The sequence below is a fragment of the Cuculus canorus genome, chromosome 13, assembly GCF_017976375.1.
Source record: "Cuculus canorus isolate bCucCan1 chromosome 13, bCucCan1.pri, whole genome shotgun sequence".
Classification (NCBI taxonomy): Eukaryota; Metazoa; Chordata; class Aves; order Cuculiformes; family Cuculidae; genus Cuculus; species Cuculus canorus.
Genome location: NC_071413.1, coordinates 2813784 through 2838552, shown reverse-complemented (window position 1 = coordinate 2838552; position 24769 = coordinate 2813784). Strand labels below are relative to the sequence as shown.

The 24769-nt window shown below is 44.1% G+C and overlaps 1 protein-coding gene across 3 annotated transcripts in view; it reads right to left on the bottom strand.

Moving 5' to 3' along the window:
* Positions 1–24769, bottom strand: part of CHST8 (carbohydrate sulfotransferase 8) — a 162205-nt gene that overhangs the window by 110192 nt on the left and 27244 nt on the right. For all 3 annotated transcript variants that reach the window (XM_054078740.1, XM_054078741.1, XM_054078742.1), the window contains one exon: positions 8376–8599. In XM_054078740.1, the coding sequence (XP_053934715.1) occupies positions 8376–8484 (109 nt within the window). In that variant the 5' untranslated portion in view covers positions 8485–8599. The remainder of the gene's footprint in view (positions 1–8375; positions 8600–24769) is intronic.

Genomic DNA, 24769 nt, shown 5'->3' with positions numbered 1-24769 from the left:
AAGTCAAACAAATCACGAGAAAAACCCTGCGACAAGCTGGAAACTGGTACGTAGGATCTCAGCCATTGTGTGCTGCCTACAGCTCAAGAAAAGGAGTCTTCCCTCTCATCTTTCTCACTGGGCAAATGCCCAGGTTCCTTGTTGAGGTTTGTGTCTCTCTAGCCACGAGAAGAAGTATTTGTGTGTCTGTGCTCCCATGCCAACCACTCTGAGTGCCACGGGTGCTCGTCATCCAAAGACTCCTGTGGATGCAAGCCTAAAACGATTCTAAAGCCAAATATTCCTTTGTTTGTCCCAAGCATTATCTGTGCTATCATTACAGAAAGCTCAGCTGATCTTTATGCCAAATGGAAGGAGAAAAGTAAATGAATTAGGATAGAGAAGGAGCAGGGCACTGGAGCAAAGGTGCCTTCTTGAAGGATAAGGAATTTCATTTACAACCTGCTTCATTTCCCCTCCTGAGGCTGTTCAGTTCCCACTGCTCCATAAAGGGACTCGCTGTCCCTTGATTTCCTCCCAGCCCGTGTAACTCTCCTTGTCGATGCGCATACGTGCTCGGTGGCACAGCATGTTTCACTTTCATCGTGTAGGGACACCCGAGGGCTGTAAACACTGATCTCTTGGCTAATGCTCTACAAAGAGCAAAATATCAGACATCCAGTCCCGGCAAAGAGTTTTATGGGAAAATGTATAGTTTCCAACTAAGAAGCAGGACCAGAAGCCCCCAAAGATTTCATTTCTGTGGGCATGAACAGCCAGTGGATAGTGATCCTGAAAGCAGCGGGAAAGGGCATGTCTGAATCGCCCTGGTGTGAACAAGTGGCAGCGGAAGAAGGCCCTGACTGGAACATTTTTCCAGGACCTGAAGGGTCTACATGAGAGCTGGGGAGGGACGGTTTACAAAGGCTTGTGGTGATAGGACGAGGGGCAATGGGGATCAACTGGAGCGGGGCAGATTTAGACTGGACATAAGGAGGAATTTCTTCATGCTGAGGGTGGGGAGGTCCTGGCCCAGGTTGCCCAGGGAGGTGGGGGCTGCTCCATCCCTGGGGGTGTTCCAGGCCAGGTTGGATGGGGCTTGGAGCAACCTAATCCAGTGGGAGGTGTCCCTGCCCATGGCAGGAGGGTTGGAACTGCAAGATCTTTAAGGTCCCTTCCAACCCAAACTATTCTACAATTCTATGATTCTATGATGTTTCCCCTTAACCACCACATACTTCTCCTGAAGTGCCTGAGACCAAGAAGGGCCTTAATTTTCCATGATACTGACTATCCTGGCTCTCGGGCAGCAGAGCACTCCTGGCAGCGAAGCAGAGCTGACAGTCCAGCCACTTAATTGACCTCGCAATGCTTTTTGGCACTGATGCCACAAGCCAGCATCTCACTGGATGGGACCCCTACAGAATAAATTGAAAATCAATTAATCACCTTGCATCTGTCAAGTGGTGACGGATCCCAAACCGGTCACTTACTTTCAAAACCAGATAGATTATTCATTTGGAGAAAATGATAAAGATGTCTACAAGCAGTTGCTCTTGTGTTTGGCCTATAGGAGATCAATTATTTGGCTTTTTACGCTTTCCTGACTGGTGCTAAAGCAGAAGTTAACTGGTGGTTTTGATGCGGATACACAAAGCAAGCTGTAATAGAGAAGAAAGCCGCCTTTAATTTCAAGCTCCACTAGAATCATGAAAGGAAAATTAATGTTTACTAAATGAAAAAGGATGATATTGCTGGAGAGAGGAAGTTTTGGTTAAGCTTTTAGGGGAACATTAATAACTTTGAGAAATGGAAACATATATTATAAGACGTGTTTAAAATGGCATAAACTTTAGAAAATCCAGGAAGTATTTTAAAATGACCTAAGTTCCTGAATGTGGGATCAAGCTTTAAAAATGAAGCAAAATGAATGGTAGCTGACATACGGGAGGAGGCTCTATGGCACCGACACATTTGGGATGAGGAATTCGATACAGCCTTGTGTTTAGAATCAATGTTTAGAGGTGAAGTGAGAGTCTGCCGAGCAACTTTTGCACATTTCTGTAATGCCTCTGCAAATTTCCAGGGGGACCTGAGAAGCATCCAGGCTTGTTCCCTAGGAATGTACTTTCATAAAGCTGCCACTCGGCCAGTCTCCTGACATATCGCGGCGGGGCTGAGGTTTGCCTGTGATATGTTGCCAAGTGCCATAACCGGCTGCAGCTCTGAGATGGCAGGTCACTTTTTATTTTGCCAGGCACAACAAAGAAGTGTCAACCTCTGACAGGTTTTTAAAAGTAGGCTTTAAAAGAAATATCAAAGCTTTTTTTTTTTTATTATTTTTTTTAACCAGTCAGTATCTAAGAAGAAATGCTCACAGAAAAAGAAAGGAGAGGGAAATTTGTGCAAGTGGAAGCTGCACTACGGGAGTGATTTAGTGCTGGGTTTATGCTGATAAATACTTTTGGGATTAGGTGACACAGACTTTATGCTGTCAAATAAACGGATTCCGTCATCTGCTATGTGTGTGTGTACACACCAGTGTGGTGGGTTAGAAACTGCTGCCAGCAACACACTTGATTTTGTGATAATCTCGCAGTTAATATGCTTTGGTCTTGCATTTTTGTTGTTGGATCTTGCAGTCGCTGGGCACCTTGAATTCCCTGCAGAGAACCCCCATAATAATAGGAAATGGAAACATTTAGCAGGTGAATCACTCCATTTAACACAATATAGCACAATCCGTGAGCGGCAGGGCAGGACAGGAACGAGCTGCAGCAGCTTTGGATCCCAATTCGACAGTCGAACACCAGAGTGCTCCGAGGCTGTGAAGCACTTGCTGGTGGTCAACAGGAAATACTGGTCCTATAAACGCTGGCTTGTGATGCTATAGCTTAAGAGCTGTATTTGCTTTAATGGGCTTTAGGCTGGAAAAAGTACTCGCTTTCTAACTGCTAAAGCATGTTAAGAGGAACTGTTAAAAAAAAAAGAAAGAAAAATACAAGTGGTACTCTCTCAATACCATGGAATAAATAAATTCTCCATTTTTCACAAGTCTGCCAAGGGTATGGCATAGTCACGAAACCAGGGGAAAAGTGTTGTAGGAGACGATCTCTGTATATTACTCGTGACAAAACAGCTTAGACATAATTGCTTTCAGCACCAGGCTGCATTTCTTTTGAATGGGATTGCGCTGGCAGTGTGGTGTAGGGTTCCTTTATCACCATCTGGACTGCATCTGATCCCCCGATAGCAGCACACTGATGAAGTTCCAGTGTACACAGTAACCAGGTTCACATTCACAGTCTAAAACACATGCATTTCAAGAAAGAGAAGAGGGAATATCATGTCTATAAGACGGCATTTCCCTTATAAGTGCCTCTCCTCAGCAGACAGGGAAATAGATGATACTCTTTTTATCCCAGTAACTGGAGAACTGGGAATTGGTCTGTGCACAGGAAGGTTCTTTGCTGGGGGAAGTTCAGCTCAAGAAGACTCAGAGGATGGGAGTGCAGAAAGTTCATCCACTCTTGAGTTGGTGGAAGCTACCCTTATGTGCGTAACAGTATGTTGCTTCTTGAAAAGCTTATCGGCGAGCCCCCTCGCCTCCACTGCAGTCACCAGCTCCTTTTGTTCATGATTTCTGCTGATGCTGTTAGTTGAGAAGCCAACTAAATGGCTCCTGGTTTATAAAGAAAAAGTAAGTTGCAAATTGTAGGAAAATTACTTCTGAAATTACATATCAATGCTAGTTCATTTTCAATTGTATATATGAAAAGTTTCCAGTACGACAAACAAGCAGTGCATTGTGCGCTAGGATAGCATTATGGAAATGCTCAGCTAACACAGAGATGTGCACAGGACTGTAATTTGTGAGTAACAAGGTGTATGTGCTCTGAATAAGCAATTAAGAAAATTTCAGTATAGCTGTAATATTAGTATTTACTCTAAGGCTACTGCAATATACAATAAGATTTCTGCACCGTGGCTCCCTTGTGCCGTCCGGTTTGCAATGGTATTCACATGGCAGCCCTTCCATGGTCTCTCCTTTCTCCCTCTCCTCCCCATTGCACCCTTAGTAAAGCAGAAAATAAAGAAGCTGACAGCATGATGTTAGGAATTGGTAGGTGAGGTAAGGGGAGCAATCACTGCAGGATGTCAGTAAGATGAGCTTCCGACTTGGTTATGTTCCTCCCTGACTACCAAATTCTGATACAGTCAGAGTGCAAAGCCATTTCCATTCTACTCCTTCTTTTCACTCTTTAGGAACTTTCACAACATGCGTCTTTTGAGATGCATTTTCCACCTCTTACCAGCTCCCAGAGGAGTCTGTGTCCATATATACTCATCTTAAAAAGTCTAACTGTGGTCACTTACAGGTTTGTGAATTCAGCACCCATATGGTAAAACCCAAGTATTTTTTCCCACGGGCTTATTATAGAGAGGAATTTACTACATGAATAGAGGCATATAGAAATATTAACACTGTCCCTGGTTTTTATTTGGCAAAATCTCCTAGCAGAAAAGTAGATACCATCTTAGATACCCTTTCTCATCTGACAAAAGTCCATAGCAAACCTGGTCTTAAGTACAGCCACAGGCGCTGTAGTACAGCTGTAGGCGCTGTGCACCGTGGAAGGAGTGGTCCTGCTACTCATGCCCTCACCTGCCCACCTGCTTTTCCTGGCTACGGTCCTGTCTCCAGCCCACGGACTGGCGAGTCTGCAGCTCAGAGGCTTTTGTTGGTGTCTGAAATCCTCCCGAGAGCTGCCAGGATGGGTGGCATCCTCTCGCCTCCTCTCGCTTGCTGACACTTTGTTCGACTTGCTCTCTCTCGTCCCACTCGAATGGAGCTCTCACAAATCTCAGTCCTCTGTGCTGTCAGTGATCTCATAAACTGCAGTGGCCCCGGCCAAGGCTGTAAAGGTGCTCGTTAGCCCTATCAGCCCTTCCACTGTAAATCCCAAGGGAGAAAGAGCATGGCACTGTGTTGAGGAAGCCTCCTGCTAACCACAGGGCTGCACAGGCTCCTGCCCAGCCGTTTTTAGGGTTTCAGGACTAACGCAGCAGTGGAGTGGCTGCACATTTAGTTACTGTAAAGTTTTTGCGTGTTTAATATCCTATCACAGACAGGAGACTTATACATTCAAGAGTCATTAGCATTAGGATGGGAATATATGTATTAAATGTTTCGTGTGCAAATGTGCTTGACTTACCCAAACCAAATCCTTTACTAAGAAAAACAGCACGATTACTGCAGAAGCCAGGTTTTAAATAATTGTACAGGAGAATTATTAGCAGGGCATTGTGTTTCTGGATGTTGTATGACTATCATTGATATCCGCTCTCAACCCACACCACTGCTTTATCCTGCATTCTCCATAGCAAAGCACTCTTCATAGACGCCCAGAAAACGACTGTCATAAGTAAAGTTATCGTCTCTTAAATGACGACAGGAATACCTACTCAGTTTAATATATTGGCTTGGGAAATCTGTTTTGCCCACCCTAACTGGCTGTCTGTCTTAAATACATCTGCTCAGAGAGATGTGCATTATATAAATAAAGCTACACAGATAGCATGTTTGTCAATCAGCGAGAAGGGCTCTACACCCGCTATCCCGGGCTCATATACTTTGTAAGCATTGGTTTCCAACAGATAAATGTAATCAAGGTTTATATGCTCACAGAAGCCAACAGGATGGGATTGTTTCACTCGAAAGATCAGAAGAAAATTGTAACTAATGTTGTGGAAAATTACTTTGATATTGCTTTCTCGGTACAGCATCACAATTAGGTAGCAATGTGAGGCACAGGGAAAGAATAAATGAATAGTAACAAATCAACACAAACAGCAACTGTCAGGAGTACTTTGCTCAGTGAAAGTAATGTAAGCATTATTTAAGGTTTTATGACTGTGGGTTTTGTACTGGTGTAAGTAGTACATCAAGGTCTCGCCATCACGCTGGCTACGACTTGAACAATCAAGAACAATTTCCTGAACGGACAGATAAAACTAAAGGACCAAAGTATTTTTATTAATCCTGTTTCATAAGTTGTACTATCTTAAATTAAAGATGACTGGATGTACTAACAGTGAAAAATGTCCTTTTGGACAATGTGAAATTCTCCTACGCTGCTTTTCAGTGGAAAAATAAATGTCAGTGACTCTTCTCCGGCTTTCCTGATGAGATTCCAACTCCTGGCCAACGTGTAGTAACTACACGGGAAACACAAGAGCCAAGGCTAATCCAATAAGACTTCTCCATGCAGAATCTGTTGTCCTAAGTAGCTTAATGACACATGAATTTGTTCAATCCTATTGAGGGAGCAATCAGAGAAGCAAATGATAGCAATACCCAATCTCCATTAGAAACACTCTGGGCAGGGGAAGGCTCCTTTCCAGCTCACCGGAAAAGCCGCTTGTGATTGACTGGTTTTCACAGGAGACTGTGGAGTGGTGAGATGTTCCCACCTCTCTTTTTAATCAAATGAATGGATATATTTCCCTGTGTCCTTTAAGCCATCTAATAGGATTTAGTGATAACGGGTATCATTTTCAGAACAGGGGATGTGAGGAGTTCCCGAGTCCGCTGGGAGCTGAAAGCACTTAACACACAGCAAAATCAGCCAAACAGAAATAAGAGTGATTGTATTGAGCACCTTTTACTCAAGGGTATAGTCTGGTTCTGCTAACATAAATTGTAATTGAATGTGAGAATCGAGCAATTGATGACACCCCTTCGTCAGCAGCAGCATTATGGGATGTTCATCCTTTAGCTGTGCAGGACCCTGCCCACAGCAGTGGAGGATGTCATGGAGCAGGTTTCCCTGCTGGGCGTAGGAGCTCTGTTCAAATTTGCTTTTATTTAAATAAGCTTAGGCATCCCCTTCTACAGTTATATCCCTCTCAAAAGTCCCTTCACAGTGTGCTACAACCAGCAGTCAGCGTTCAAGAAGTTGGTGACAGAGAGAACAGAGGTACGACCGGTCAAGATGAAGCACCAATAATGAAAAAAGGGGAAGAAATCACACTGCTTTTGAGATACCACTAGAAATTCCTATTCTTTCAGGAGCAGAGTTGACTTTTTAATGTAAAGTTACAGGTTCTTAGATGGACTAGAGTACTGTCTGCATTTGCTGTCCATATGTCTTTCCCCTCACCCCTAAACTACTGGCCAACATCGGTCGAACGTGGCCAATACTGCCAATTTTAATCTGTAAAGTCTTCTGTATCCAAGTATACAAAACTAAATTCCAAAAGCAGCGAAGTAACTGTTTGATTCGCTGCTTTGCACTGATGAGTCATTGTTTCTGTAGTTTCAGCTGAGTGGCTGCTCTCAAAATTGGTGTGCAGTTGGACTAAATTATAAACATACTAGATTGTTTAGTGACATGGAAATAAGCACTTACCAAACCTGGACACAGAAATTAGCACTGAATATAATTATTTAGGAGTCGTCTGAGTTAGGGTTCATCTCCTTTAAAAATGTTAGTAATACAATATATACAATCATGTTCACTGTGCAACGAAGATGTCAATAGACTTTTTACAAAGCGCTTGTTTAGTCAAAGGAGAATTTCAGTGTCTATAAGATCAAACACAGTGAACAAACCTCAGTGCACAGGGCACTGTCACCAGCTGCAGTAACCGCACCGGCATTTGTCTAGGCTCTAAACCAATCGTCATCACAGCCTTAGTCAGAGAGAAAGCGACCGTAAGTAAATCAAGAGATCTTGAGATCTCCTGCTGTTTCATCCTTCTTGCATGGCCCTTGTTTAAAAGGAAACCAGTGTTTCAGCCCACAGTTTTCTAGTTCTCGCGGTGATGTAGTCTTTGTGGCTCTTCACAGTTTGAAGTTATTAGCACAAGAAGATGGGGCACATAAGGAGGACAGTTATGAGTCGGAAGTTAAGCTCATTAGATAAATACACCCCAAAGTATTTCATGTTTCTTGCATGACTCATTTATGCATGTCTTACTTTGCATCTCCACGACACATTGAATACCATATCCAGGCAGAGGGGCGTTCAGAGCCATGTATTTGCGGGAACTGAACTTTTGGCAAAGCTGCTCATTCTCATAGTTACGGTGGTATAGCTGTTAGCAGGAGCTGCTCTCAACTTTAGCAGAAAGTTAACTCCATCCACCTGGACCCTGTGCACCTTGGCAAAAATTCCTGCCTAATCAGCCAACTGCTTCTGGAAACTGTTTCTTAAGCAAACTTCTTTCTTTACAGAAATTGTTACTTAGTTTCATAATAACCTTTATCAAAAAAAAATCAAATACCTTTGTTGAGGCAACCTGCGTGAAATATGTAAAATGCGTTGAGGGTGTAAGTACAAACTGTTGGACATGAGTGAGTGAGTCAGTCAAATAGAAGGAGGAATGCTAACCTGGTGTCTGCTGATGAACGATTTCTTCTGGATCCTGCAGGTGGATGAAGACAACGAGCCCCACTGCTCCAAACAGCAAGATGAAGGAGAACATACACGTCAGCCTCATAATTATTATTCTCAGATCAATGCAGTTCTGAGCCGGGAAAAGAACTGCACGCGATCTCCCGGACACTCTTCACTCATAGCCTCGTCCTCTCCTCTGGAAGTCTGGTGTAATACATCTACAAAAGGTAAAAAACCAAATCCCTATAACTTAATACACAGAACATTTATTTTTTCAACACAAGATAGTAGATTTAAGTCTCTGTTCAGACCAAATAACTGATGTCTTTAGCATTTATTTGGTGCAGTTAATTGCAGTCATGCAGTCAATTTCTGCCCCATCACTTTGCCTTTAGTTATATGTCACTGATTTAACGCGTTGAAAAAATAATAGAGAATATCATTAAAAAGCACCGTTTGGGAAAAATAGTTACGCCATGGCTGCAGCTTGCACAGAGACCTCTTTTAATAGTTTGCTCGTGTCAAGTGAAGCATGTGTCACTTTTTATTTTTCATTGATTAAACAATATGAAAACCGTTAAGTGAGATAATGTGGGGGAAATAATCACAGGAGCTGCCCCTTGTGTGGGGAGAAGGATGAACAACTGGCAGCTGCCTGCTTCACCCTTGGCATTGTAAAAACGGTCAAACTAAACCAGCGCCCCAGAGGTCACCGTGCCGCCCGCTGAGAAGGCTCTGCAGCCGGATTGATTTCCAGGGGAAACATTGGTCACGGCGCTTGGGCCTTGAACACATGAGATGAGAGGGTGGGCAGCGAGTGTGCTGCCTCTGCAGAGGTGACGGGCACGGCTGCCTCTTCTCCCCTGGGAACTCCCGGGGAGTTTCGGGGCTGGGTTCTGCCCGCTCTCCCTGCTGCCTGTGACACTTGTTATGTGCAGTCCAGGGAACCAGCAGCCGCCCAAGACCCTGATGGGCACGATGGATGTCACCCTGCACCCCTCGCTGTGCACAGCCCTCAGGCAAATCCTTCACTTTAAATACACAGAATCATAGAATAGTTTGGGGTGGAAGGGGCCTTAAAGGTCATCCAGTCCCACCCCCTGCCATGGGCAGGGACACCTCCCACTGGACCAAGCTGCTCAAAGCCCCATCCAACCTGGCCTGGAACCCCTCCAGGGATGGGGCAGCTATGAATAGTCCTGCTGGAACCACTGTCCATTCCGGTAAGATACTGAGAAATGAACAAATGAAAGAATAGGAACCAAAGAGGAAATGCGTTAGCATTGCCACATGGATTTATTAATTAAAACAAATGCTTTTGCCACACGGCTATGGTCCTGCCCTTTTGGTAATACAAAGGAAAGTCCAGTAGAGCACATGCAGTGGAGCCGGTTCCCAAAAAATGTAACCAAATTCCTTACTGAAGGAAATTATTGAACACAAGGGCTCAGGCTGGAGATCAGATCACAGGGGTGAGGAACAAAAAAGCTGTGACGGAGCAGGGAGCTGAAGGGTCTCCCAGCCGTGGCGCTGCCATTCTCTGCTGGGAATGCCCTGGGAGCTGGTGGGAGATGGAGCTGAAATGCCTGATCATAATTAGAGAGAGCAGCTTAAAAACATCCACTCTCAAATAACAGAGGGTTTATATTTGCTTAACGCTGAGTTTTAAGGTCATTTTTTGAATGAATTATACCCTTGAGCAAATATGGGTTTCTAAAACAATTATTATTAGCTTAAAATGCTAAACCATTTTCCCTGGATTTGATTTGTTGAATTGTTTTTGTTTGAAGTAGAGGCAGCAGCAAGAAAGAAGATCCCTAGCCAGTTTTTAATTAGCAGAAGAAATGCTACAGTAGCAATTTTTAACAGTTATAATGTTTACATTATTCCACATCCTATAGGACAACTGTGTTCAGGATCACATAATCTTTTAGGTGAGGCACTGCAATGTCTGCAGGACTATCCAAGACACAAGAGAAGGTTAGATGAAAACAGATATTGAAAGAGAAAGTACTTGCATAACTCCAAAGCCAGAGTGCTGCTTCCTGCCGGTTGCCTTAACACAGCTTTGCACGGCATGAGGAGAGAGGGAGTCCAAGGAGGAGAGAGCACCTCTCTCCTTCTGACAAAATTATTACCTCTCAGCAAAACACAAACTTCAGAGATCTTTAAATTATGGGTCTAGGCTTTCCCTTTCCCTGTTCTCCTGTAATTATTTTTTCAATCAGTTGACTTTAATTAACATGTCCTAGGAGAGCAAACCTGGTGAATGGGAATGTTTTCTGCCTGCTGAGCGTGTGCTTCGTGAGCCCTCCCAGGCCTGGTTGAGCTGCAGGAGCAGAGGAACTCTGAAAGCAGTTAGCACTGACTCATAAATGTGAGCAAAGCATCCTCCCTCACTAAGGAAACACTGGGAAAAATTGTTTACACTCAAATGACATCATTTTAAAGATGGACAAGATGAAAAAAACCTACAAAAACCCTTAGTGGAGCATCAGCTAGAAGTTTGTTCAGGCAGTGCTTCTGCAGGCGTGTGAGGGAGAGGGGTGCTCTATGTGGGAGCTTTGGACTCATCTGTTGGGAGGCAGAATTTGGAGGAATCCATAGCCTTCAACTTACACTTCAGATCTGCAGTCACGTTTTCAACTGTGCTCCTCACAATGGGCAATAACATACTGTTATAATTCTTATTAGCATTACTGAGAGTGCAAGCAGATAAGGTTGCAAGCAGCTTCCAATCTAAACTCCATTTTCAGCTGCCCTGAACTCATTAAACAGATGGAGAGTGGTTCACTAGAACATGCCATAATGAATTGAAACATTTAACTTTTCATTTATTCTTCCTTTATACATTTCTGTGGTGGATAAAACTCTTAGGTATCAATATATGTTTTTCTGAGCTTTCCCATTACAATGTATGCGAATGCTCTGCCCTTGAAAGCAGCAGAAGTATGTGTAGATGCGAATAATAATTAGCACTCAGATAGCACTTTCCAGTTCAAAGATATTCATTAATCACCATAGTACTCCTAGGAATGGTGAGGTGAAGAAGTAATAGCATTGGGTAGGAAAATAGGTGTTGCATCATTAAAGCAATCTGTGTAAGGGAAAAGGTGGACCGTTTTAGGAAAAAAAACATCCAAATATGTTTGTGGAAAATATCTGAAGATTACAGCAACATTTTCAGGCACCAAATATTTTACTTAAGAACACAGAAACAGGAGTAGTTCCCCCCCACTCCCGAGCAGTACTGAAAGACACTGCAACTCTGATGGGAAAGATTTAAATCGTTTGACGAGAGCAGCACTGGAAGCAGTGCCTTGTACGCAATCACCACGTGCAAGCTCACTGGCTAAACATTTTTACTGTGAGCAGTTGGCCATTCTGATAACAGATCAGTCCGAGAAAGACAACAGTCTTCTACCTACGCCTGTGTTGTTTGATTCCTCGTCTGAGCTGGGTTAAGCAGGCTGCGCTCAGGGTTGTGTCTGAGAGCACATGGCTTTTTGTTCATTCACACATCTTGTGGGCATGACATACTCTACCTTGTCTGCTAACAGGTCTGTGTGAAGAATGGCATCAACAAGGTAATAATCTAAGGACAGGATGCAATTCTTGGGTGGAAACATAGGGGATTGGCTTTGGTCCATCTGAAATGGGTTCTTTTCCTAATAACAGCCATGTTGGTGCTTCAGAGGAAAGTAATAAAAACCTTGCAGAGCAAAGCAGTAGGATAACCTGTCCCCAGGAAAAGGTCTGTAGATCTTTAGTTGAGGTCATCTTCTTTCTATGTGGGTAGCATGTCCGAGACTGGCTGTCGAAAACACGACATCGGGGTATGCAGCTTCCACAGCTGCTTTCCAAGAGCTTGGTCAGGGGCAGGGAACAGGAGGAACAGGGGCACCAGCTGGCTGCAGCCCCTCATTGCTCTCTGTCGGCTGCTCAAAGAGACGTTGGCAGAACCCCCGCTACCTGACACTCTGGACAGTTGGGTGCCAGTGTGCTTTCACTCCCCTGGATCGCTGATGATCAGCAACATCAGCCTGAAGATGGAAGGGACTGTGCCAAGATGAGGACAGAAGAGGCTTTTTTCCTATGTGTCACCAGAGGAAGGGAAGGACCAAGGTGGGCCAGAGATCTCGTGAAGCTCCTGCCCACTGCAGGGCACCTTTATACTCTCCCTTTCTGGGTTTCACTGCAAGGCACTGACATAAATCCCAGCGAATCAAGGCATACAAACTAATGCCAGCATCAGGTTTACATTACCATGTACATTAGCAAGTCAACAAAACATCTAAGTTGTTTGCAAACACCTCCTGATTGCTAAATTGGACAATTACAAATCACCTATGAATGAATGTAAACGCCTGGTTCACATGTACACAGTAAACTTCATTCCTCGTGCTGCGCAAGCTTTAGTTGCTATTCCTTTAGCTGATGGCAGGCTGCCGGCTCAGAGCCCGCTGCTTGTGCCAAGGAGGGCAGCGCGATGCACGTATCTTTAAAAGCAGGGAGAGATGCATTCCCAACAGGTGCTTTGTTTGCTGTTGAATAGCGCAGGATTCAAGCAGCAGAGATCACTCCGGGCACGAGCTCCTGCTGCTGCGGTTACAGCAAACTGGGCTGTCCCCATGGTGCTGTGAGCGCCCTGTGGGGGTATGGATCCTGCCTCTCTGGATGGAGAAACATGGCACTGCACGGCCACGGCCTCAGTGCTGCCTTTTAGCTTTGCCAAATGACAGCACTGACTGGTAGTATTGCCAGTTCGGAGAGATGTTTCTAAATGCACAACTATTTTTATGAATCAATCTTTACTTGATAAAAGTAAAAATTAATGTTAAATTTCAACATTTCCTTGGCTGAATCATAGAATCACAGAATGGTTTTGATTGGAAAGGACCTTAACGCCCATCCAGTCCCACCCCCTGCCATGGGCAGGGACACCTCCCACTGGACCATTCTACTCAAAGCTCCATGCAAGCTGGCCTTGAACACCTCGAGGGATGGGGCAGCCAATACTTCCCTGGACAACCTGGGCCAGGACCTCACCGCCCCCAGAGCAAAGAATTTCTTCCTAATGTCTAATCTAAATCTTTTCATTTCAATTTAAAGCCATTCCCCCTTGTCCTATCACTCCAGGCTCTTGTAAAAAGCCCCTCCCCAGGTTTCCTGCAGCCCCTTTCCGTGCTGGAAGCTGCTCTAAAGTCTCCCCAGAGCCTTCTCTTCTCCAGGCTGAACAACCCCAACTCTCTCAGCCTGTCCTCAGAGCAGAGGTGCTCCAGCCCTCGCATCATCTCCGTGGCCTCCTCTGGACCTGTTCCAACGGTCTCATCTCCTTCTTATGTTGGGGATTCCAGGACTGGATACAGGACTCCAGGTGGGGTCTCAGGAGAGTGGAGTAGAGGGGGGGAATCCCCTCCCTTAGCCTGCTCTGATCTGAGGAGGTTGAACTGCAAGTTGTTGGCAGCTGGGAGCTGTGATGGGGTTTTGTCTTGTAGTGGATTTTGTTGCGTGTGTGTGCAGTTTCCCTGAAAGGGACCTGCAGTGGAGCACACACTTCGTGCATTATTCAGATAATTTTCCTTAGATTGTGTAATACAGCCAGAGAGTGGGATAGTGACAGCAGGCAATTAGCTGAATAGAAAAAGAAATTGAATACTATTACGACAAGAATATTAGAAAAAGATTTGCTATTATTACTGAAATTATCGCTTTTAGATACATTAGCTGTGTTTCTACGAGTTGTGTGAACCACGGCTGCTTCTCGTCTCTGAAGCTGAGCCAAGCACGCGCTTCCTTGCTGAAAAGCACTTACAGAGACAAAATGCCTTCAAACGCAGGGCACTAAGTTTTCCCGTCACTCAAGTGTCCACTCTCTGCTTTACTCCTGACTTCTAGATCCAGCTTATCATCACATTTACAGAAGAAAAAAAAGGATTTATAAAAATTATTTGTATTCACCCATAAAACTAACCTTTTATAGCAGTGTTACAAATGCAGGCACTGTACTAGAGGTGGCGATATAAAAAGTTCTATTATTCTATAGCTGTTAGCACTTCATGGAAATAAGAAATGCAAATGAATCCCAAGTATTATGTGCCAAATCCTCTAGCTTCTGTAGCATAGAAAGTAGGAGGAAACTATTACTCCTGTGGCTGCTTCCATTCACCAGACATTCCTGTTTGGTGCTGGGTTTTCTGTCACTACATTCTTGGTGATGTATTAACAGAACAAAACCTTTCATTGTTCCCTGCGATTTGTAAAGGACAAATCTGTCTCCAGCCAAAATTTTGGCATAACTGCAAAACCCGAGGAAATTGTTTTATGTAGCTGAAGTCACAGTGATAACACATGACCCCTTTTTCCTATTCCACCCCCCTGGCAAAGCTGCTAAAGCCGCTCCTCTCATTTCCATCACGTGTTGCAATAGGAAGCAGGCACTTTCCACTTTCATCTACAATTCAAGACCAAAAGGGACAGCACTAAGTAAACAACCAAAATAATCCTTTCAAAGTCAAGAAGATTTCTTTCCTATCTTTCTGGGTGCAAATTGTAGCAGGAGTCATGTGTTACTAATCTCAGTAGTGCAGCAGGTCCGGAGCAAGTTAATACGCACACCTCTCCGAGATCCTCGAGGGGTTAGAATGCTATTCCTAAGCCAAACTATAATCTCTAAAGCAGTTTGTATTTGAAATGAAAAAGGTCTTTTTGACTTTGTTTCAAATGAACTTCTCACCGGTGGCGTACAGCGACAGTGTAAATAGGGAGTGTCAATAATGAACTTGTCCAGCAGACGCACCAGAGCAGAAGATGCGCAGTTTGCACGGCGGATCTCACGCACGGGCAGCCCTGCCCTCCCAGGCTCTGCCTGGCAGCAGGATTTATAGCGATATTGTCCCACTTACAATATTTCATGCAGAAACTGGGCTGAATGCAGTGAACTCTGTTGTAAAATCCAGTGGAAAAGCTCCTAGCTTTTAGGTGCCCACTGGTTCCAGTTAGAGCCCCGCCTGAAATGCTCCCTCTCCTTACACTTGCTTCAATCTCTCTTCTACTTAAAGCAACTATCACATTTTAAAGGTTTGTTTAGATGATTGCACCGTTGTGCGACAGAGGTGGTTGTGTATCCCTGAAATACTCTTCTTCAGTTCTCCTGGAGGTGCTTCATTTCTCTCTTCTATAGGTTTCCAGGCTATCCTGAACAAAATGCCTTCTTTCAGAAGAGACGATGCACCTGGAGTCAGCTGCACTGCCAGAGGTACCAAAGAGTAACTACCCCAGACATACTCCCTCCTTTGTGTCAGCTGAAGCAAATGTTCACTGGAGTTTACTTTAGACATTAATTTTTCTGTGCACTTTTAGATGTGTTGTGGTAAGGAGAAAAAGATGGGAGAACATAAAAGATTATCTTCTTTTATATATATATATATATAAATAGATAATATATTTTTTATATATATAAACTTGAACAATATGTTCCTAGCCATTAGGTAAAAGTTTTATTCACGTGAAAAATCTCTCGACATGATTTTAAAAAGTTTTCATAACAACAATTTTGAGTAGCTTTATATAAATATAAGTTTAGGACCCTGTCCTCCAACATTATGGCTTAATTTTGTGCCCGATGTAATATGGTCCATGTAACACGTGTGGAGATTCATGATTCTTCAATGTTATTTCCTTTAATGTGGAGATTCTTTGTCTGGGAGTCATAAGCAAGCAAGAGAAAAAGGAAAACTGAAATGGCCTCCGTCAGCTAGGAATGACAAACCTTTATCGCAAGCGAGGGTGGTTTTAATTCTGCACTTGAGGAAAACAAAACACAGCAAAATTTCTGCAAAAGCAGAAAGAAAACAAGCTCCTGGCTCACACTGTGTCGAGTACATTGTGATGCTACTATGGTTACTTCAGGAAAAAGAAAATAGCCCTCGTAACCTTGAAATGGAACATTTTGCTGTGGCAGTGGAGTGGGAGGGGGTTCCTTTATTGACTCCAGCAACTTCTGTAACGGTGTACATCTCACTGTTTTCACCTACTACTGCCTCCGAATCCTTCCAGCCATGATGACTACTTTGTTTCTTATTGAAATTTTACAAATGCTTTCTCCCCACTGAAAGATCGCATCTGTTTAGTGAAGGTGCCTTCTCGCTTAGACTCTGCCTGTATGTCAGAGATAAGTCATTCCTCTTGTTCTTGATTTGGGCAGTTGAAGCCCAGCAGCTAATGAAAAGGAAATATTCTGTAAGTAGTTCTAGTTGGAAAACTATTCTTTTTCTTCTCTAAGATACCTCTTACATTTTCTTTCCAGCTGGAAATTTTTACCCAGGCTATATTGCAAAGCGAACGGAAATAAATATTTGCATTTTATATTGAAGTGCAATTTCTAAACAAAAGGAAATAGAATTTCTGGTTTTAATTCAGTTGTCACGTAACTGCAGTGTATAAAGGGAAGCGGCGCTGCGTGCTGAAGGCTTAGTTGGCTTCAGAGGGTGGGCAGAGGCAGAGCTGGGACACGCCGCCGCCGGGATGGGCCGGTGGGTCTGGAGCAGGGACTGAGCCCCTCCAGCTCACACGCCACATGGGACCAAAGAGAAGATCTTCTGCATGCTGAGATAGCTCCTAGGTGTGTAGGGAAGAGAAATACCCGGGGGCTTTGCCGTCACTTAAAGAAGAGTGAAATAGTTGTGTGTAATGGTGAGTGAGGGGAGTACATGGGGAAGCTGAAGTTGTGGAGAAGCGGAGCTGTGATGTGGGCAGGAACTTCCCAGAGAAGAAGGCTGAGCGTGGGCAGTAGATGATGCCTGTCCAAAGGCCGCAGGAGGGGATGTTTACCACTCTTACAGTGGAGCACTGCTTACACAGGGTGGTGAGGATTTGCCCTACCCTTGCACTTCTTGGCTTCCAAAAGTTCCGATTCTGGCCATGTCAGCTTTGGGGAAGGGGTGTGATATCACCTGCAGGTCCAGCGCAGCTCTGCTTGGAAAGGCAGGAGTGCGTAGCTGCCAACAGAGCCACGGAGGAGAGAGACGTGGTCTGTGGCCACAAATGTGGCTGTTTCATTAGGTGGTGGTTGCAGTAAGTGTAGAACGGTGTGAGAAAGGAGGTGCAAGGTTGTCGGGGAAAGGACTGTAGGTCCCCGTTTATATAGAGGACCAGAAACACCAGTACGACAGTCACTAGGTAAGGAACAGGGGCACCTACATACAATGCACTTCTTGTTCTTCCTTATCTGCTTGCTACTATGCCCCAGAATTTCAGAGCAGTCAGAGGAAACACATGGATTTCAGAGCAATTACTCAGACTTTTAAACAGGCAATTTTCAATATTGAGCTGTAATAAGAATCCTGAATAGGCATGAACTCTCTTTAAAATCAGTTCTGTAATGCTGCTGCAGTGGGAGAATATTATTAGTTGGTTTGCTGTTATTCAATTATTTTTAAGCACCTTTTGTCGGATTTGTGATAAGAACAGATAAGGCAGCTAGCTGCCAGGCATACTTGTGTGCTGTAAATATTGGAGATCATTATGTGTCACTGCGAAAGCTGCTGCTGTTACATTGATACTCCATAGGAATGGACATACTCTATTGACTCAATCAGACTCCGTTTGTAACTCCATCCCTTCTCAGCTTCTGCATTCAGCGAGGGGAAGGCAGAGGTAGCCTCAAAACTTCCGTCCTTTCCTCCCTGGTTTTCTGGTAAGGTGGAGAGGCATAACGATGCCTGCTCCAGGAGATGGAACAGTTGTCAAGGTCTTTGGGACACAGATGAATCCTCCTGGGGGAGACAAAGGCTGTTCTGGTGTTCCCCCTCCAGCACCAGTGCTCGGGCTGTACCCCAGCTCGGTGCTGCTGGGGAACTGGGCTCAGACAACCACGCAGCAAAGATCGTATCAAAGAGGGAGCTTTTCCCGTTGGGAGTGTTTAGCCCTGTTCCAGGCGGGGTTATTGGAGTGCCGGGGGATGCCTCTCGGGGCTGGCATTACCGTCTCGTCCCTGCGCCATCTCTCCTGGGGGTTGGCACCAATCGGGAGGGGGGATGTTACCGCAAACACAAATATTTGCATTTGTTACTGAAATTGAGGCTTTGACATTCAAAGAACCTGACTGAAGCTCAGAGAAATTAAAGTTAGTTTTCAAAAGTCATTTAATGGCTCTGTAAAAGGTACCAAAAGAATTGAGGTTTAACAGTAGACAGTGTGGTACGAGCAGTAAAGGAGGGCTGAGGCTCAGTATGTGCAAAGATAGGAATGGTTGGACTCGATGGTCTAAGAGGTCTTTTCCAACCTAGGGATTCTATGATTCTGTGATTCTAAAGATGACTTGCCCAGATAAAACTTGGGAAGACAAATTTCAAACACATTCTGCACGGACAGAAGCATCCTTACTTGTCCTGGCACCAATAATAAACACCAAAGTCTATCTTGGGCTTTTGTTTGGATGGTTTTATGGTTCACATAATTGCAATTATCTGTGCCTCGCAATCTTCAGCGTTGCCCCTCGCAGCACTTGGCTGAAGGAAAGAAGTAATTGCATTGATTTTGTATATAAATGCACTGCTGTACAGGGAGGAGTTGTGTGATTTGCATGAAGTTATTCAGGTTATTTCTTATGAAAGCAATTGCTGATACTGGCTTTCTCATGCCACAGATAAAGGCTAATCATGACTTCATTAGTGACAGATGACATTAAGCTACTGTTTTTATATGCTTTTTATTTTTCCAAAGGCTTGATCATGTGTTTGTCTTTTAAATACAAACCGCATAGGAGCAGAATGTGTATCTGAGGGGGGCATTTCCTACTGGTAATATTACTAGCACTATTGATAAACTCTTAATTCCACAAAGCCTGAAGATCCTTGGTTAAAAAAAGCCTAAATACTGCTGTAACGCAAAAGGTGACCGTCGAGAAGTCAAGGCTAGCGCTATGGACCGGGGGTACTGCCATCCGCTGCAGGTCTTGTTCCACACCTGCAACCTGCTGAGCACTGCAGCTCTTGGAGCAATTAAGGGATGTCTAATTCTCCTTCTTTCTGCACCAGTTTGGCACAGATATAGTTTGAGTTAACCTGACAGCTTAGCTTTGGATTTTCCTGGCTACATCTCTCTCAGCCAGGCCTCATAGCAGAGGTGCTCCAGTCCTTGGATCATCTCTGTGGCCTCCTCTAGTTCTGCTCCAACAGTCCCATCTCCTCCTTATGTTAGGGATTCCAGAACTGGACACAGGACTCCAGGTGGGGTCTCAGGAAAGCAGAGTGGAGGGGCAGAATCCCCTCCCTCGCCCTGCTGGCCACACTGCCTCTTTTCCCCGCCTCAGCCCCGGTGTTGGCAAAATCCTCAGGCGCTTAATTCTGATTATTTGCATTTCCTGTGCAATCCCCCAGCGCTTCACGGTTTCACTTCAGAGCCTTTCAAGAAGCATTTCACAGATACCGTACTCTCCCATGAAGCAGATGGGAGCGGAGACTCTCCTTTGCTTCAGTTCCTGAGAATTCACCTTGCCTAATCCCTCTCTGCACTTTCCACCGAGAGAAATTGCTAAGCCACAGTGCATAAATATTTGTACTAAGCTATCCAAATTTAAAATCAAGACCTTAAAAATAAAATAGTTACTGACCTTTTAGCTCATTTATAATTAAAACACATTCTAATGTTGTGCATATAAATAATAGATAGCCATTTTCACAGATCAATGCCTTCTCCTGCTTGATAAGAAACATTTTTAAGTAAAATTACTGTGCTTTAATAGGAAAATTTGATGTGTTAGCAACTATGGGTTGATCTCTGTACATTTTTCAATTGTAAATTTCACTTTAAAAATGCAAACAATTATTAATATTGATTTGGACTAAAACAATATTGAATTTCAATATCTTTCTGGGTCTTTTATGAATTACCCTGCACAGCCAGTGTGATTATGATGAAAGAGTATTTGCACGCTCAATTTCTTTTCAGCAGGAGACCTTGAAGAGTGTTAGTTGTCTTCAGGCTGATAATGATAACCCACGCGCTGAAGGAAAATAAGACCACCTTAAAAATCTCAACTGAAGCATAGTAAATTAATATTTCATCCTATATGTGCAGTTCTTATATCATATGAGCTGAACTTCTGTTATTAAAAACTATTAAGAATTTAGTTAGGCAGCAGCTCGCTGCCTGCGCCTCCGTTTCGGTTGTGCATCGCATGCAATTGGGAAATGATGTCAATCATAGAGTCGTGGAATGGTTTGGGTTGGAGGGGACTTAAAGCCCATCCAGTTCCACCCTCTGCCACGGGCAGGGACACCTCCCACTGGATCAGGGGGCTCAACCCATCACTGCAATTTCCTGTAAGCAAAGAGACAAACATAAAAACATAAAATCATAGAATTGTTTGGTTGGAAAAGACCTTTGAGATCGAGCCCAACCACACCTGTCCACTACTAAACCATATCCCTAAGCGCATCATCTACCTGTCTTTTAACATAGTCATGTCCTACAATGCACTAAGACGTCAATTTATTTAAGTGCCATTAAAACCATATTTCTGTGCTGTGGCTGGAGCAAACGTTTCATAGCTCTGTTGGTAGAAGTTTTTGAGCTTTTCTTCTGATCTCAACTGCAATGTTACAACCTGTTTGCTAATTGCTTACTCAGACAGGCCAGCATCTCTCCCTTCCCCGTGCGACGCAGGGTCACCCAGCCCTCGTTACAGCCCACCGGAGATGGGGTTTGAGGTCCCTTCCAACCTGAACCATTCTATGATTTTATGTTAGATTCACTTGTTGCTGAAGGTGGACTTGAGGAGCGCGTAGTAGGCAGCAGCTGGGAGAGCCTTCCTTCTGATTCTCCCAGGGAAAAATGTATTTTTCCAAACTGTTTTTCCACATCGAAAACCTCGGTTCTGTGAAAAGGGCATTTTCTTACTGAAAATCCTTCTGCTGGAGAATTCTCCAACCAGCTCTTTTTCTGGAACTTACTCCCACATAAACTGAAAATAACCCAAACTTGGTGACTTTCCAGTCATATTACAAAAGCTAAAGTTTTGCAAGAGTCCCTGGAGATGGACGAGCTGTGCTACTTATATTAGTAAAGGGGTAGTAGCCAGCTAGCAGTGTCTGCAGGACTGGGCGAGTGCTGCTGGCCCTTCATTCAATCACATATAATGAATAATTAATAATATTAAGGCACTTAACCTTGAATAGTGGGGCAGTTGTTTTGATTATGAAATAAAATCCAGAAAGCGTTTATGGCATTTGCTATTTTTAAACATTATATTGGAGACCATCATTCAAGAATTTTAAAGACTTGAAATCAGTAAAGTGAAACAGCGCAGGATTTCTTTTTACCTGATCCACGTAACAGTGAGTGCCCTTCCATCCCTTCATTTCACAGGTGATCCTATTCCACTGTTTTATGCTCGGGTGCGCATAAAGGTAGAGTCACCTCTCTGTTATTTTGCGTTGGAATAGCATTGTGGCTTTGATGAGAGCAAGTCAATTTTCTTTGCCAAAACGGCTTTTTAACAAAATGATGCCTTTCAGAAAATGTATTGTTTGGTCATAATTTTGTGATGTAAGAGGTGTTTTCTGCAAGTTCTGTACCCTATATTGCCAACACTAATACCATGAATAGCACTATATTTTTATAATACATACACGTTGTATGATATATGGTATATCACTACAAAATCCTCGTAAGGACTCCAGCCTCCAGGAAAAAGCCTAGAGACACATCAGCGTGAGGCTGTAAATCCAAGGCACAACACTTCTCGGCAGAGAGAAGGCTGGGTGTTTTTTTAAGAAGGCAGGATATTCCTCCTGTTAACTTTCCTTAGGCTGATCCAGACGCTGCCCAGTCACTACATACTCTTTAGCTGGACTAATTTTGGTTACACAACAGATCGTGTGCCTTCCAATCTCAACCACTGTGACCGATGGCTCATTCTGCGTCGCACAGCTGCTGGGGCTTCCCCGACGGTGTCTATTGGATCAGGAGGGAGCGCGTCAGCTGTCGAGTGGTGGGGCTCGGGTACACCAGAAGGATGTTCTGCTCATAACAATGCATCCCAGCCTGGCTCAGTTCTATTTCTCAAGGAGTTCTTGTTTTAGGTAATGAATTCTAGCATTCTCCATCAGTGCTCTGGTCGGTGTCTCCCAGGGGATGCTTCCCGATACTCTAAGCTAGGAACAGAAGCGTCGCTCAAGTTCGCTGAAAGCAACCCCAGGCTCCTTAGCACCTTTCTTTCCAGAGCAATGCCTCCACTTGCCCTAACAAGAGGGAAATACCCAGAGCCCTGAATCTACCTTTTAGTAATGATTGTACGTTCTGCTGCCTCACCAGATGACAGCTCACAGTTGTGTGACTCCAACAGAGGATTTGAGGAAAATCTGTTTTCTTAAGTCAACCCAGGCTGCCCATTATTTCTATCCTACTTGCAATTAGCAGTGCCTGAGCTCATCGCTAGCAAGAAGCTGTGTTTAGAAGGGAAACTTTGCTGTACCCACTGGCTGTCACATGTTGCTGTGTAAGTTCAATCTACCAAACTGGAGAAGCCCTTAAAGGAACTCCTGTGGTTCCAGACAGTGATGTTTCAGCTCTGCAGCCCTCTTTTGGAATTCATGTACATTCACCACGGTGAAAAACACAGCTTTGCCCCATGTTGCTGTGTGGCTGGACTGCAGTGTCAGACCCTCAAAATACGCAGGTGTAACAGGGGGGTTAAGTGCCCCGTTTCAGCCTTCATTCTGGACTTTTCCACCTTACAGCCAGCCCACTCCATTGCTTTTTTTTAATTGTTAATGTTTCTTTATTATTCGTTTTTACGGATGAATTTTGCATTGCTTTTTAGTAGCATTATGACTGTGTTATTAAATCTTGCATTGCGACACAGGGAGGATCTGAGACCTCTTCAAACCATTAGCACTGGTTTAAACACACCTCCAGTACACACTGCGTGAAGAAAGCACTAAAGAGCTTGTTCCCCACATAAGTATACCGTAACTACAATACCAAAACTGTGTGTAAAATATTATTAGAGATCAGTAAAACAGAATGAATTGAGAGCATTGAGCCTAAGATCAGTAAACTGTGAGTCTGATGGCTAATGGTTCTGATGCATTTGTGTTTAGAGACCTACTCGAACATAAAAAAAGCTATTTTGCCTTGAACCATTAGTGGTAGCTTCTTTGCCATATCCATTTATCTTTTCCTGCTTTTTGCCTCACCCTTCTTCCTATTCTGCCTATGTATAGTGAGCAACTTCTTGCTAAAGTCTTTTAATGTCAAGGACATTCCAGCGATAACCCAGGGGACTTGGGAGACAACGCACACAAACAGTAACCCTCGGCAGAGAGTAGCGACTGTGTGGTGGAGGAATTGTCAAGCCGAGTGTATCTGGGCTATTTCTAAACTGCTCTGAAAAGTATCTGAGAAAAGCAGCCTTATTGTCACAAACTTTTTTATCTGCAGAGGGACTTAAGAAAGAATTAGGCATCCATCAATCAGGAAAATAAATCCCCAGAATGAAGATCTGTCTGAGGCAGTGAAACCGCTGAGCCGTGTCAGCAGCATCGTCTGACCCTCAGTCCCACAGCTCTTCCCAGTTCAGCTGCAGGAAAGGGTGAAGCTGGGCAGGCAGTTCCCTTCCTATTAATTGGGGCTTGTGTTCTGTACTTAACCGACTGCTCACCTCCAGCTGAAAGTCCTAATGATGAACACCATCTCTTCCCTTCATACTGAAACCCACAAACTGCCTTATCAGAGAAGAAACACACGATTGCAAACGAGCATATGGGAGCACAGAGTGCAAGGAGAGAGTGATCCTCTCTGAACTGGCTTCTTGTTGCTTTGCTGAGATGCCTCAGAGTACCTGGAGACTGCAACTTGCAGAACGAGAGAGGAAAAGAATTAGCAGCTGGTTTTCTCCTACTGTGTGCTCCTAACTGTGGATTTGCTGCCCTTCAAAATGTTATGACTAATGCATAAAGCGTTGCTCCTCTCCAGACGCTCAACTTTTCACTAGCTTGAGACTTAAAAAAAGCGCCATGAATCTGTCTTTGGCTGTAGGTCTCCAGGCGTGTAACCTTTACTGTATATGCCAGGCTGGCATTCGTTCTCCCGTCTGCGCTGTGTTTATCAGCCTCACTTACGTGCTGTGTGCGCATGGTAGTCCCTTACATCCTTCTGTATTTACTCTTTGTCACCCTCCCCTGGAACTACAAAACTAAACAGGAACAGGATCTCTTGGAAGAAGAGCCCAAAAGGGCCTTGGCAATATTTCGTACTGAATTTCTCTCCTTGGACCTGTATATATCATTGGTCTATCTTTCAAGACACCATTGGGGTTTTGAAACTAATTTTCCATCATCATTAGCGAGAAACTTATCCTCGTGCTTCCTTTCATTAATGTC